The sequence below is a fragment of the Gorilla gorilla genome, chromosome 6 (assembly GCF_029281585.2).
Source record: "Gorilla gorilla gorilla isolate KB3781 chromosome 6, NHGRI_mGorGor1-v2.1_pri, whole genome shotgun sequence".
In the NCBI taxonomy this organism is placed as follows: domain Eukaryota; kingdom Metazoa; phylum Chordata; class Mammalia; order Primates; family Hominidae; genus Gorilla; species Gorilla gorilla.
Genome location: NC_073230.2, coordinates 88,640,141 through 88,654,108, shown reverse-complemented (window position 1 = coordinate 88,654,108; position 13,968 = coordinate 88,640,141). Strand labels below are relative to the sequence as shown.

General features: G+C 52.4%; 2 protein-coding genes across 16 annotated transcripts in view; one reads left to right on the top strand and one right to left on the bottom strand.

The window, feature by feature from the left end:
• TAF6 (TATA-box binding protein associated factor 6) overlaps positions 1 to 8,259 on the bottom strand; it is a 12,723-nt gene extending 4,464 nt beyond the window's left edge. The window contains exons 1-10 of one of the 15 annotated variants that reach the window (XM_055393046.2): positions 7,392 to 7,886; positions 6,909 to 7,166; positions 2,560 to 2,774; positions 2,374 to 2,460; positions 2,094 to 2,247; positions 1,827 to 1,883; positions 1,283 to 1,402; positions 594 to 739; positions 408 to 485; positions 214 to 315 (exon numbers count right to left, since the gene is read on the bottom strand). In XM_055393046.2, the coding sequence (XP_055249021.1) occupies positions 214 to 315; positions 408 to 485; positions 594 to 739; positions 1,283 to 1,402; positions 1,827 to 1,883; positions 2,094 to 2,247; positions 2,374 to 2,460; positions 2,560 to 2,774; positions 6,909 to 6,987 (1,038 nt within the window). In that variant the 5' untranslated portion in view covers positions 6,988 to 7,166; positions 7,392 to 7,886. Of the gene's footprint in view, positions 1 to 213; positions 316 to 407; positions 486 to 593; positions 740 to 1,282; positions 1,403 to 1,826; positions 1,884 to 2,093; positions 2,248 to 2,373; positions 2,461 to 2,559; positions 2,775 to 6,288; positions 6,307 to 6,908; positions 7,167 to 7,391; positions 7,887 to 8,207 lie in introns of those variants that run through there. The other 14 variants (XM_055393044.2, XM_055393047.2, XM_055393045.2 and 11 more) reach the window with 14 other exon arrangements.
• CNPY4 (canopy FGF signaling regulator 4) lies at positions 8,122 to 13,968 on the top strand. Its single transcript, XM_019030715.2, has 6 exons — positions 8,122 to 8,375; positions 10,737 to 10,863; positions 10,958 to 11,054; positions 11,261 to 11,383; positions 12,983 to 13,100; positions 13,194 to 13,968. The coding sequence occupies exons 1-6, from the start codon at positions 8,258 to 8,260 to the stop codon at positions 13,346 to 13,348; spliced, it is 738 nt and encodes a 245-aa protein (XP_018886260.1). The 5' UTR covers positions 8,122 to 8,257; the 3' UTR covers positions 13,349 to 13,968.

Sequence of the window (13,968 nt, the reverse complement as noted above, 5' to 3'; positions counted from 1 at the left end):
GCTAATTTTCTTTTGGTTAATTTTTTTTGTAGAGATAGCAGTCTCACTACTGTCCTCAGGCTGTCCTCAAACTCCTGAGCTCAAGAAATCCTCCCACTTCGGCCTCCCAAAGTTGCTGGGATTTCAGGCGTAAGCCACTGCTGACCACTGACTTCCTGTTGGTGGCAGCAGGGTCCCTAGTCCCCGGAAGGGAGGATGGGCAGGATCACTCACATATTTTTCTAGATAGAGCGTGGGGTTGTCCATCAGCGCTTTCACCATACGCATCAGGTAGATGAGTAGGGCCAGGTTGTTCTGAACCACGTTCACACGGACCTGTGGGAGGGAGGAGTGCTGGGCATGGGGCAGGGAGACCCTCACAGGAGCTTCCACTGCCGTCCCTGCACTGTGGAACCTCATGCTCTCACCCCCTCCGAGATAAAGGTACTGAACCGTGGCAGCATCTGATACAGCCCAGGGTCCGTGGCAATGCTTTGCAGGGCTTCCTGTGGGAGGAGGGAAGCCAGTCAGGTGGGGGTGGGATGTGGGGAGCAATTCATAGGGCCCCCAGGAGGAGGAGTCTCAGGGCCAGGGCAGGTTGGTGGGGCCCTCACCGCCCTCTTGGCCTCGCAGGAGCCCACGCAGGCCTCGGTGATCTCCTTGTAGTAGAGCTGCTGCTCCACAGACAACTCGTGGATGCTCCGGGGCTTCAGTCGCAAGGGGGCCCCCTCCAGCAAGGGCGGCGCCTTCTTCTCTTTCCCTGTGTGATTGGAAAGGTGGGTCTGACAAAGAAAGCTCCAAAAGAAACCTCAGTAACAGAAGAACCTTAACCCTCCACTTCCCCTGAGACCCACGAGACCTGGCTTCTTCTTAGGCTTCCCCATCCTTTCTGGGGCTCTCTGGCCCTGACCTCAGCCACTTCACCAATGGCCACATGGAGGCCTGGCATGGTGGCTCACACCTGTAATCCCAGCACTTTGGGAGGCCAAGGCGGGCGGATCACATGAGGCTGAGTTTGAGACCAGCCTGGCCAACATAGCAAAACCCTGTCTCTACTAAAAATTACAAAAATTAGCCGGGCGTGGTGGTGGGCACCTGTAAGCCCAGCTACTCAGGAGGCTGAGGCAGGAGAATCGCTTGAACCCTGGAGGTGGAGGTTGCAGTGAGCTGAGATCGTACCACTACACTCCAGCCTGGGTGACAGAGTGAGACTCTGTCTCAAAAACAAAAAAAAAGGAAACAAAACAAACAGCCATGTGGCTTTGGGCAAGAGTCCAGAGAGGCCTGGCCTAGGAGGACTGACCTTTGCCGTCGGCTGTGGTGGCCCCTTGACCTTTGCCCTTCAGGGGTCCGTCTTCCTCCTGGCCTGGCTTGGCTGACTTCAGGGGTTCTGTGGCTTCGGCCTTCTGTTGCTCTTTGGGAGCTGGTGGGAAAGCAGGCACAGCGGGAGGGGTGACGAGAGTAGTAGGAAAAGTAAAAGGTGGGAGGAGGCCAGACGCGGTGGCTCATGCCTGTAATCCCAGCACTTTGGGAGGCCAAGGCGGGTGGATCACCTCAGGTCAGAAGTTCGAGACCAGCCTGGCCAACATGGTGAAACCTCGTGTCTACTAAAATTACAAAAAATTAGCCAGGCGTGGTGGTGTGTGCCTGTAGTCCCAGCTACTCAGGAGGCTGAGACACAAGAATCGCGTGGAGGCACAGGTTTGCAGTGAGCCAAGATTGCGCCACTGCACTCCAGCACTCCTGCACTCCAGCACAGGCAACAGAGTGAGACTCCGTCTCAAAAAAAAAGGTGGAAGGAGGGGGAAAGGGACCCAGAGACCCAGAGGGTGGGGCATGGAGGTTACCTGGGGGTGGGTTCTCGGGGATAGCTGGCTGGCAGCCCTCGATGCTCAGCCAATGAGCTGCAAGGAAGGCAGGTGTCAAGGTGAATTGCCACGCATGGACACTGGGGAGTTGCCCCATGCTATGGAAGCGTGTTTCCACTCCTGCTCCCCTTGCAACTCACCAGGGATCTCGCACTGAGCTTTTCTTCTATTGTGAGGCTCATCACACCCACACACATCTGTCCTCCTTTCCCTCCTCCCTGCCACCCTGCTCTCCCCTCCCCCAACCTTTGAGGCAGACGTCCAGGGGCACCCGGGGCAGAGGGGTATTGATGATGTCGCTCAGATCAACCTCCTTCTCCTCGTAGAAGTAAAGCTCCCGGCCCCCACCAGAGGCGAAGCGGAAAGGAATGAACTCCTGGGCGTGGAAGCCATAGAGTGGCTGTGGCAGGAGAGAGGGGCACGGGTAAGAAGGGAGCCGGACGAGACCTGGCTGAAGGATGGCGTCTCACCCCGTCCCCATCGCCCTGTCCCCATCACCCGCCCCCTGCCTGTCTTCCCAAATCACCTCGACATTCTTTAGCTTCAAGGCGTAGTCAATGTCACTGGTGGTGAGCTTCTGCCGCTTCCCCATGTGCATGAACTTCAAGGCATCCTGGGGTGGGTGACAGAACAGACATCAGCCCAAAATCCTAAGGACGGGGCCCTGGGTGACATGGACCCAATGTAGAGCGGGACAGAAGGGCCGGGTCACCTGTGCGATCTCTTTGATGCGGTAGCTAACCTCATCCGTTAGCAGCTGGCAGGTCTCCTCCTGAATCTGGGCGATGCCCATGGATTCAGCCACCACCTTCATGGACTCCGAGGGCAGCACAGTGTTGCTAAGCTTCAGCTTCTTCTCCTCAGCCATTCTGGAGTCCCTCTTCTCCTCCCTGGAAGGATGAAGCCCCCGGTGGAGAGACGGAGACCCTGGCAGAGGAACGGGGCAGGCAGAAGAAAAAGAAACGTGAGACACGGGGAGAGGGCCAACAAAGGGAGGACAGTGGAGACAGGGGAGGAACTCGGAGTGTCTTATGTCCATCCCCACGTGAGTCAGCCCTGAGGTGTAACAGAGAAAGATACAAATCTGGGCTGGGGCCAGGTTCAGTGGCTCACGCCTGTAATCCCACCAGCACTTTGGGAGGATGAGGCGGGCAGATCACTTGAGGTCAGGAATTTGAGACCAGCCTGGCCAACATGGAGAAACCCCATCTCTACTAAAAATACAAAAATTAGCAGGGCGTGGTAGTGCACACCTGTAATCCCAGCTACTAGGGAGGCTAAGGCAGGAGAATCACTTGAACCCAGAGAGCAGAGGTTGCAGTGAGCCGAGATCACGCCACTGTACTCCAGCCAGGGTGACTCCGTCTCAGGAAAAAAAAAAAAAAATCCGGACTGGGCCTAGTGGCTCATGCCTGTAATTCCAACACTTTGGGAGCCCAAGGTAGGAGGATCGCTTGAGCCCAGCAGTTCATGACCAGCCTGGACAACACAGTGAGACCCCATCTGTACAAAAAATACAAAAATTAGCTGGGTATGCAGGCACATGGCTGTTGTTCTAGCTACTCAGGAGGCAGAGGTGGGAAAACTGATAGAGCCCAGGAGCTCCCAGGCTCAAGCAATCCTCACACCTCAGCCTCCCAAGTAGCTGGGACTATAGGTGTGTACCACTATGCACAGCCAATTTTTTGCAGGGGCAGGGGCAGAGACAGAGTCTCACTATGTTGTCCAGGCTGGTCTTGAACTGCTGGGCTCACGCAGTCCTCCTGCTTTGGCCTCCCAAAGTGTTGGAATTACAGGCCTGAGCCACCAGGCCCAGCCCAGATTTCTATCTTTTTCTGTTACACCTCAGGGCTTCAATCCCACCACTTTGAAGTCTTGGGCTCAAGCAATCCTCCAGCGTTGGCCTCTCAAAGTGTTGGAATTAAAGGCGTGAGCCGAAGTGTCTGGCCCAGGCTCAGCTTTCCCTATCTTCATAGCAATGCCATCCATCTAGACACTTGTTCTTTATCTGAGCCTTCACCTCAAATCCACCAGGTAGGCCAGGTGCGGTGGCTCACGTCTGTAATTCCAGCAATTTGGGAGGCCAAGGTGGGTGGATCACTTGAGGTCAGGAGTTCGAGACCAGCCTGAGCAACATGGTAAAACCCTTTCTCTACTAAAAACACAAAAATTAGCTGAGCATGGTGGCGCGTGCCTGTAATCCCAGCTACTTGGGAGGCTGAGGCAGGAGAATCACTTGAGCCTCGGCGGTAGAGGTTGCAGTGAGTTGAGATTGCGCCATTGCACTCCAGCCTCGGTGACAGATGGACTCCGCCTCAAAAAAAAAAAAAAAGGGTAAAAAAATAAATCCGGTCGGGCGCGTTGGCTCACACCTGTAATCCCAGCACTTTGGGAGGCCGAGGCAGACGGATCACCAGGTCAAGAGATGGAGACCATCCTGGCCAACATGGTGAAATCCCATCTCTACTAAAAATACAAAAACTAGCTTGGCGTGGTGGCACGCGCCTGTAGTCCCAGCTACTCGGGAGGCTGAGGCAAGAGAATCACTTGAACCTGGGAAGCGGAGGTTGCAGTGAGCCAAGATCGTGCCACTGGACTCCAGCCTGGCGACAGAGCGAGACTCTGTCTCAAAAATCAATCAATTCACCAGGTAGTCCAACCTGACTCCTCTGCTCCCACTGCTTGGCCCAGGTCACCATCATCTATCCACTGGGTAACTCCAAAAACCTCCTAACAATGTCAACCGGAGTCTACCCTTGCCTTTCTCTACATCTATTCCTAACGTTGCAGCCAAAATGCTTCTGTCAAACTGTAAAGCAGATTGTCATTTCTTTGCTCAAACCCTCATGATGGCTCTCCACTTGCCATAAAGTAAAACCTGAAATCCTTATAATGGGCAGGTGCAGTGGCTCAGCTCATGCCTGTAATCTGTGCACTTTGGGAGGGTGAGGTGGGAAGACTGCTTGGGCTTAGGAATTCCTGACCACCCTGGGCAACATAGCAAAACCCTGTCTCAGGCCAGGCACAGTGGCTCACGCCTGTAATCCTAGCACTTTGGGAGACCAAGGTGGGTGGATCACTTGAGGTCAGGAGTTCAAGACCAGCCTGGCCAACATGGTGAAACCCTATCTCTACTAAAAATAAAAAAATTAGATGGGCGTGGTGGCGGGCACCTGTAATCACAGCTACTCGGGAGGCTGAGGCAGAAGAATCACTCGAACCCGGGAGGCGGAGGTTGCAGTGAGCAAAGATCTGTGTCATTGCACTCCAGCCTGGGCAACAAAGCAAGACTTCTTCTCAAAAACAACAACAACAACAACAAAAAACAGACAAAATCCTTATAATGTCCTACAAAGCCCTTCAAAATTGCCTTCTCCCCATTATATCTCTGAATGCCCTTCCTTCTTCCACTTCGATCCAGACACATACATTCCTTCTGGCTGCTCCTTAAACTTGCCAGGTATGTACTTGCTTAATAGCCTTTGCTGCATTCCCTCTGCCTGGAATGTTCTTCCCAAATATCTAATTGGCTGCCTACCCTGACCACCCTATTTAACTCTGCACTCTGCCCTCAGAGTGGGGGCAGCCCACTTTTTCTTTTCCATAGCATTTAACATCTTTTGGGCATTGCGCAGTGGCTCACGCCTGTAATCCCAACACTTTGGGAGGCCGAAGCGGGCAGATCACGAGGTCAAGAGATCGAGACCATCCTGGCCAACATGGTTAAACCCCATCTCTACTAAAAATACAAAAATTAGCTGGGCGTGGTGATGTGCACCTGTAGTCCCAGATACTCAGGAGGCTGAGGCAGGAGAACTGCTTGAACCCAGGAGGTGGAGGTTGCAGTGAGTAGAGGTTGTGCCACTGCACTCCAGCCTGGCAACAGAGTGAGACCCCATCTCCGTCCACCATGTAGACAGGGCTCTTTTTTTTTTTTTTTTTTTTTTTTGAGCTAGAGTTTCACTCTTGTTGTCCAGGCTGGAGAGCAATGGCACGATCTTGGCTCACTGCAACCTCCGCCTCCCAGATTCAAGCAAGTCTCCTGTCAGCCTCCTGAGTAGCTGGGATTACAGGCATGCGCCACCACACCTGGCTAATTTTTGTATTTTTAGTAAAGATGGGGTTTCACCATGTTGGCCAGGCTGGTCTTGAACTCCTGACCTCAGGTGTTCCGCCCACCTTGGCCTCCCAAAGTGCTGGGATTACAGGCGTGAGCCACTGTGCCCGGCCGACAGAGCTCTTTATTATGTTCACTGATGTATTCCAGGAGCCCAGCCTGGGACATCATAAATATTTGTGAAGTAAATGAATTAGCTGTAAGGCTTAAAGATATTAGTGCTCAGTAAATACTTGGTATCACTATTATTAATAGGTCATAGGCCCAAGCTTTGAGCCTACACTGTAGTTAAAAGCAAACTGGGCTGGCCGTGGTGGCTCACACCTGTAATCCCAGCACTTTGGGAGGCCGAGGCGGGCGGATCACGAGGTCAGGAGATTGAGACCATCCTGGCTAACACGGTGAAAGCTCGTCTCTACTAAAAAATAGAAAAAATTAGCCAGGCATGGTGGCAGGCACCTATAGTCCCTGCTACTCGGGAGGCTGCTGAGGCAGGAGAATGGCGTGAGCCCGGGAGGCGGAGCTTGCAGTGAGCCGAGATCGCACCACTGCACTCCAGCCTGGGCAACAGAGCCAGACTCTGTCTCAAAAAAAAAAAAAAAAAACAAAAAAAGCAAAGTGGAGCCAGGTGCAGTGGGGCTCACGCCTGTAATTTGAGAGGCCATGGCGGGAAGATCACCTGAGGTTAGGAGTTCGAGACCACCCTGGCCAACATGGCGAAACCCTGTCTTTTTGTAAAAACACAAAAATTAACCAGACATGGTGGCGGGTGCCTGTAGTCCCAGCTACTTGGGAGGCTGAGGTGGGAGAACCGCTTGAACCAGGAAGCGGAGGTTGCAGTGAACCGAGATCATGCCACTGCACTCCAGCCTGGGCGATAGAGAGAGACTCCATCTCAAAAAAAAAAAAAAAAAAGCAAATTGGAGCCAAGAGAGGTAACTCACCCCAGTAATCCCAGCACTTTGGAAGGCAGAGGTGGGGGGATTGTTTGAGGCCAGGAGTTTGAGACAGCCTGGTCAACATAGTGAGACCCCCATTTCTGCAAAAATTAAAAAATTAGACGGACGTGGTGGTGTGAACCTGTCATCCCAGCTACTTAGGAGGCTGAGGCGGGAGGATCGCTTGAACTGAGGAGTTGGAGGCTGCAGTGAGCCAAGATGGTGCCACTGCACAACAGCCTGGGTAACAGACGGAAACCCTGTCTCAAAAAAAAAAACAAAAAAAAATTAAAGTGGCACACTTGCAGTTGGACATTAGGAAGATTAACATCAATACTGCTCAGGAGTAGTACAGGTAGGGTGGGGCCGTGCTGGAAGGATGGGAAGAGGGAGGCCGAAAAACAAATTGGTTCTTTTCAAACCATCCCTGATCTCCTCCCCGACTTTTATAAGTCTTATCTGTAGGGAACACAACTATTCGAGACATACTCTGTGCCTGGCGCCGGGTTTACAAGAGGCGGTCGTGTCCCACTTCCCTGGCGAACTCCTACGAATCCTTCAATACCCGGCGGTACCCTCTGCCAGTAAAGGCTCATAAAACACGCTACAGTCACAGGATCTCCTCAGATCAGTGGAGGCGGCAGGAAGGCGTCCCAGGGAAGGGTTAACTTGAGCGAGATCCCAGCAGAGAAGCAGGTCGAAGATCCCCGGGCAGCGCGAAAGGAGGTTCAGAGAGCCCACCCCATCTCCTGCAACATCTCTCCAATGCAGGCACACACACGGGGTCCCCACGAGCACAGACACACAACCAACCGTCCTCTTTCCAGTCCCCACAAGGGACCTTCAAAGGGTCTCCTCCGGGGTACCACTCAGACCCGCCCCCGCCAGCCAAGCGCGGGGGCAGGAAAACTCTAGCCGCAGCCGAGACGCTGCTCACCCGGCGCTCGGCGCCATCTTGGCCCCGCCCCCTCGTGGGAGCAGGTCCTGGCAGAGCCTAAGAGCAAGTCACTGCCCCTTCCCCGTACCAGAATAAGTCCTCTAGGCTCGCAGAATGAAATTATATTTTAAAAGTTTGTTTCTACATCTATATATAAGGAGCACTCCCTCTTGGTGTAATTACTGCAATTTATTCCTTCACTACCCGGCTGCCAGGACCTTCAAGAGGCGCCACAAAACGGAGGCAGGGAAACCCGGAGCAACGAGGCCCCACCCTTGTTGGGCTGATCCTGCGCATGCGCCGACCTTCCTCGGCTGGATTTTTAAGGTTGCCGCTAGCCGCCTGGGAATTTAAAGGACCCACACTACCTTCCCGAAGTTGAAGGCAAGCGGTGATTGTTTGTAGACGGCGCTTTGTCATGGGACCTGTGCGGTTGGGAATATTGCTTTTCCTTTTTTTGGCCGTGCACGAGGCTTGGGCTGGGATGCTGAAGGAGGAGGACGATGACACAGAACGCTTGCCCAGCAAATGCGAAGGTATTTGAAGGGGGTAGCCCCTATAGGCATCGCCCGGCCACACCTCCTTCTTCTAGGCCGGACATCCTAGCCTGTATTGGGTGGGTCACCCGACCTCTTTGAAGGCTTGAGGGAGGTTCTGGTGGAGCTTGGCTGAATTTGGATGGGGTCAAGGAAGCGAACGTGTAGTGCCACCTCAAAGCTGCATCCAGAGACAGCCTGCATTTTTTTGGCTGGCTTGGAACCCCCTCCCCCGCCCGCCAATGGATTGTGGGAATTGTAGTTCAGGGACCATCGGCCCGGGACTGCCAACTTTTAGAGCATCTTCAGTGAGTGTTTACCTCATGTCACCAGACCTTAACCTGCAGAGGCTGCAGGAGCCGGGTGTGAGGCTCAGGCCTTGTGGACATCCGCTGCCCTACCCTAGCATAGACGCTCCCAAATTACAGGCCCCCACACCCCGCTGAGAGGGTTTGAGGGTGAGTAATTCAGCCTTTAAAGCTCATAAACAAAAGGAATCCACACAACTAGGAGAGTGTCCCCATCCGGTGAGACTTTGCAGACGGTGCGTACTATATGGATTTTTCAGCAAGCAGTGCCTTCCATAGCTGCACTAGCGTGGGGCCCAGTTGAGAAAGGGGGCTGGCCCTGATGCCCTAGTTTGCTGCCCTCCTGACTTTACGTTTCTTCCCTGGATTCTTTTTCTCTTCGCTTCACCCTCCCAACTGAATTCCAGTATCATGAAAGGCAGTCATGACAGTCTCATGACTTGGTCCTCATCTCTGTCTCCTTTCACCTCCGTGTGCCGCTCTTCTCCCCTGACCTGTCAATCTTTTTAAACAGACTTAATCACCTAATTGTATCAGTCCTTGCTTTAACACCTCTGCAGGCCTTCTATCAGAATACAGCCAACGGGCCTGGGCACAGTGGCTCACATCTGTAATCCCAGCACTTTGGAAGGCCAAGGTGGGAGGATCACTTGAGCCCATGAGTTCAGGCCCAGCTTCACCACAGCTTGTCATCCTTGGTTTATCTGTCCCAACTACACTGACAGAGACCTGTAGATAGAGATAATAGGTCTTATTGCTGTCTATATTGTTAGTATGTATACAGAAGGAGCTCAATAAATAACTGCAGGATAACAGTGAATACTTATACAGTGCTCACTATGTGCCAGCCTTTATATATGTTGATTAATCTTCATCACACTCCTATGAGGGACATACTATTATTATCCAGTTGTATTTATTATATATATATATTTTTTTTTTTTTCTTTTCTTTTCAGACAGCGTCTCATGCTGTTGCCCAGGCTGGAGTGCAGTGGTGCAATCTCAGCTCACTGCAACCTCCGCCTCCCGGGTTCAAGTGATTCTCCTGCCTCAGCCTCCCAAGTAGCTGGGATTACAGGCGCCCGCCACCATGCCCAGCTAATTTTTGTATTTTTAGTAGAGACAAGGTTTCACTGTGTTGGCCAGGATGGTCTCAATCTCTTGACCTCGTGATCCACCCACCTCAGCCTCCCAAAGTGATGGGATTACAGGCATGAGTCACTGTGCTGGCCTATTTATTTTTAATGTATTTTACTTTTTTTGAGATGGAGTCTCCCTCTGCTGCCTGGACTGGGGTGCAGTGGTGGGATCTCAGCTCACTGCAACCTCCACCTCCTGGGTTCAAGTGATTCTCCTGTCTCAGCTTCCCGAGTAGCTATTACAGGTGCACACCACCACACCTGGCTAGTTTTTGTATTTTTAGTAGAGATGGGGTTTCACCATATTGGCCAGGCTGGTCTTGAACTCCTAAAGTGATCTGCCCGCCTCAGCCTCCCAAAGTGCTGGGATTACAGGTGTGAGCCACCACTCGTGGCCTATTATCCCATTTTAAAGATGAAGAAACCGGCCGGGCGTGGTGGCTCACGCCTGTAATCCCAGTACTTTGGGAGGCCAAGGCGGGCGGATCACAAGGTCAGCTGATTGAGACCATCCTGGCTAACACGGTGAAACCCTGTCTCTACTAAAAATACAAAAAATTAGCCAGGCGTGGTGGTGGGTGCCTGTAGTCCCAGCTACTCGGGAGACTGAGGCAGGAGAATGGCGTGAACCCGGGAGGCAGAGCTGGCAGTGAGCCGAGATCGCGCCACTGCACTACAGCCTGGGCGACAGTGAGAGTCCGTCTGAAAAAAAAAAAAAAAAGATGAAGAAACCGAGCACAGCAAGCAGGAAGATTGCCACACAGCTGCTAAATGGCTGAGCCAGGATTCCAACCCAGCCAGTCTGGCTCCATAGTCTGCACTTGTATGCTCTGCTGCCTCAGGTCATCTGCAGAATGAATGGCTGGTGTGTTTGTCTTTCACCTCCCCCCGGACGTTTCTCCTCCCCACCAGTGTGTAAGCTGCTGAGCACAGAGCTACAGGCGGAGCTGAGTCGCACCGGTCGATCTCGAGAGGTGCTGGAGCTGGGGCAGGTGCTGGACACAGGCAAGAGGAAGAGACACGTGCCTTACAGCGTTTCGTGAGTCCTTCGTGCTCCTCCCTTTCCAACCCCCAACGGAGCCCTGGGAGTTCCTACAGCATCCAGGGAATCTTTGTTTCCTCTCTTTCCACAGAGAGACAAGGCTGGAAGAGGCCTTAGAGAATTTATGTGAGCGGATCCTGGACTATAGTGTTCACGCTGAGCGCAAGGGCTCACTGAGATATGCCAAGGTCAGACCCTTCCCCAGGGCAGGACCCCACTTCTCAGATACAAAGATCTGTATCCCCTGAGGCCCTCCAGAGGTTATCCGCCCATCATCTCACCATCATGGAACTCACCCTTGAATCTCTAGTAGTTGACAAAACTGAAATGGCAGAAAGGGGAAGGGAGGGGTGGGGTGGTGAGCTGGGCTGATGCCAAATTCTTAATCTCTCAGGGTCAGAGTCAGACCATGGCAACACTGAAAGGCCTAGTGCAGAAGGGGGTGAAGGTGGATCTGGGGATCCCTCTGGAGCTGTGGGATGAGCCCAGCGTGGAGGTCACATACCTCAAGAAGCAGGTAGGATAAGACACTGCACCATCCAGGGAGGTGAGAAGGGAACCTGAGAGGGGAGCTAGGTTCTAGGGTTTGACTGTAGGGGATGTCTACCCCTGAGCATGGGGAAGGGGGCAGAGTGAGGACTGTGCCATTGATTAAAGTGGGTCCAGGAGCGGTGGGGTGCGGTGGCTCACACCTGTAATCCCAGCAATTTGGGAGGCTCAGGCAGGTGGATCACCTGAGGTCATAAGTTCGAGACCAGCCTGGCCAACAAGGCAAAACCCCGTCTTTAATAAAAACACAAAAGTTAGCTGGGCGTGGTGGTGCACGCCTGTGATCCCAGCTACTTGGGAGGCTGAGGCAAGAGAATTGCTTGAACCCAGGAGGTGGAGGTTGCCATGAGCCGAGATCGCACCATTGCACTCCAGCCAGGGCGACAGAGCAAGACTCCATCTCAAAAAAAAACAAAAACAAAAACAAAAAAAAAAGAAATCATAATGAGCCAGGTGGAGTGGCTCACAACTGTAATGCTAGCACTTAGCGAGTCTGAGGGAGAAGGACTGTTTGAGACCAGAGTTAGAGACCAGCTTGTGCAACATAAGAGACCCTTCTCTACAAATAATAATAATTTTAAAGAATTTTTTTTTTTTCAAGACGGAGTTTCACTCTTATTGCCCAGGCTGGAGTGCACTGGCACCATCTCGGCTCACCGCAACCTCCGCCTCCCGGGTTCAAGCTATTCTCCTGCTTCAGCCTCCCAAGTAGCTGGGATTACAGGTGCCTGCCACCACGCCCGGCTAATTTTTTGTAATTTTAGTAGAGACGGGGTTTCATCATGTTGGCCAGGCTGGTCGAACTCCTGACCTCAGGTGATCCACCCGCCTTGGCCTCCCAAAGTGCTGGGATTACAGGCATGAGCCATTGGGCCCTGCCTTAAGGAAAATTTTTAAAAAGTAATAACGGGCCAGGTGCGATGGCTCACGTATGTAATCCCAGCACTTTGAGAGGGCGAGACAGGCGGATCACGACATCAGGGGTTCAAGACCAGCCGGGCCATCATAGTGAAACCCTGTCTCTACTAAAAATACAAGAATTAGCCGGGCGTGGTGGTGTGGTGGCATGCATCTGTAGTCCCAGCTACTCAGGAAGCTGAGGCAGGAGAATCGCTTGAACCCGGGAGGTGGAGGTTGCAGTGAGCTGAGATCCCACCACTGCAGTCCAGCCTGGGTGACAGAGCTGGACTCAAAAAAAGAAAGAGTAACAATGGTTGCTAATGATATCTACCATCACTTATTGAGCACCTACTGTGTCCCAGACTCTGGACCAGATACTTTGCATCTGTAGCCTCATTTTACCCTTAACAGCCTGATGTGGTAGGTGCAATTACCATACATATTTTATAGGCAAGGACCTGAAATTCAAGAGTTTAATAACCTACTTGGCAGAATAGGTGCTGGTAAATGTTTGTTGAATGAATGAGGATTGCACATCTAGTAGGCCAAACTTAGCTTCCTGGCTACCTGCCTCTCCAAAATCAGTCAGGTTGAGCAGGGAGAGAAGACAGGCGGGATCCCAAATCCCTCCAGAGCAGATACTCTTCTGGCCCTTCTACTTGACCAGTGTGAGACCATGTTGGAGGAGTTTGAAGACATTGTGGGAGACTGGTACTTCCACCATCAGGAGCAGCCCCTACAAAATTTTCTCTGTGAAGGTCATGTGCTCCCAGCTGCTGAAACTGGTAAGTGTAAGGGTTGAACTCCTCTCCTGCCAAGCCATAGCCTCCCCTGCCTCCAGGACTAATATCTAAATTGTTTTCTGTCATCCGATCTAGCATGTCTACAGGAAACTTGGACTGGAAAGGAGATCACAGATGGGGAAGAGAAAACAGAAGGGGAGGAAGAGCAGGAGGAGGAGGAGGAAGAGGAAGGGGGAGACAAGATGACCAAGACAGGGAGCCACCCCAAACTTGACCGAGAAGATCTTTGACCCTTGCCTTTGAGCCCCCAGGAGGGGAAGGGATCATGGAGAGCCCTCTAAAGTCTGCACTCTCCCTGCTCCACAGCTTTCAGGGTGTGTTTATGAGTGACTCCACCCAAGCTTGTAGCTGTTCTCTCCCATCTAACCTCAGGCAAGATCCTGGTGAAACAGCATGACATGGCTTCTGGGGTGGAGGGTGGGGGTGGAGGTCCTGCTCCTACAGATGAACTCTATCCAGCCCCTTAATTGGCAGCTGTATGTGCTGACAGTACTAAAAGCTTTCCTCTTTAACTGATCCCACCCCCACCCAGAGGTCAGCAGTGGCACTGGAGCTGTGGGCTTTGGGGAAGTCACTTAGCTCCTTAAGGTCTGTTTTTAGACCCTTCCAAGGAAGAGGCCAGAACGGACATTCTCTGTGATCTATATACATTGCCTGTATCCAGGAGGCTACACACCAGCAAACCGTGAAGGAGAATGGGACACTGGGTCATGGCCTGGAGTTGCTGATAAGTTAGATGGGATAGATACTTGGTCTACTTCAGCTCAATGTAACCCAGAGCCCACTGTATAGTTTTATAGGTGCTCAATTTTCTATATCGCTATTAAACTTTTTTCTTTTTTTCTAAAAA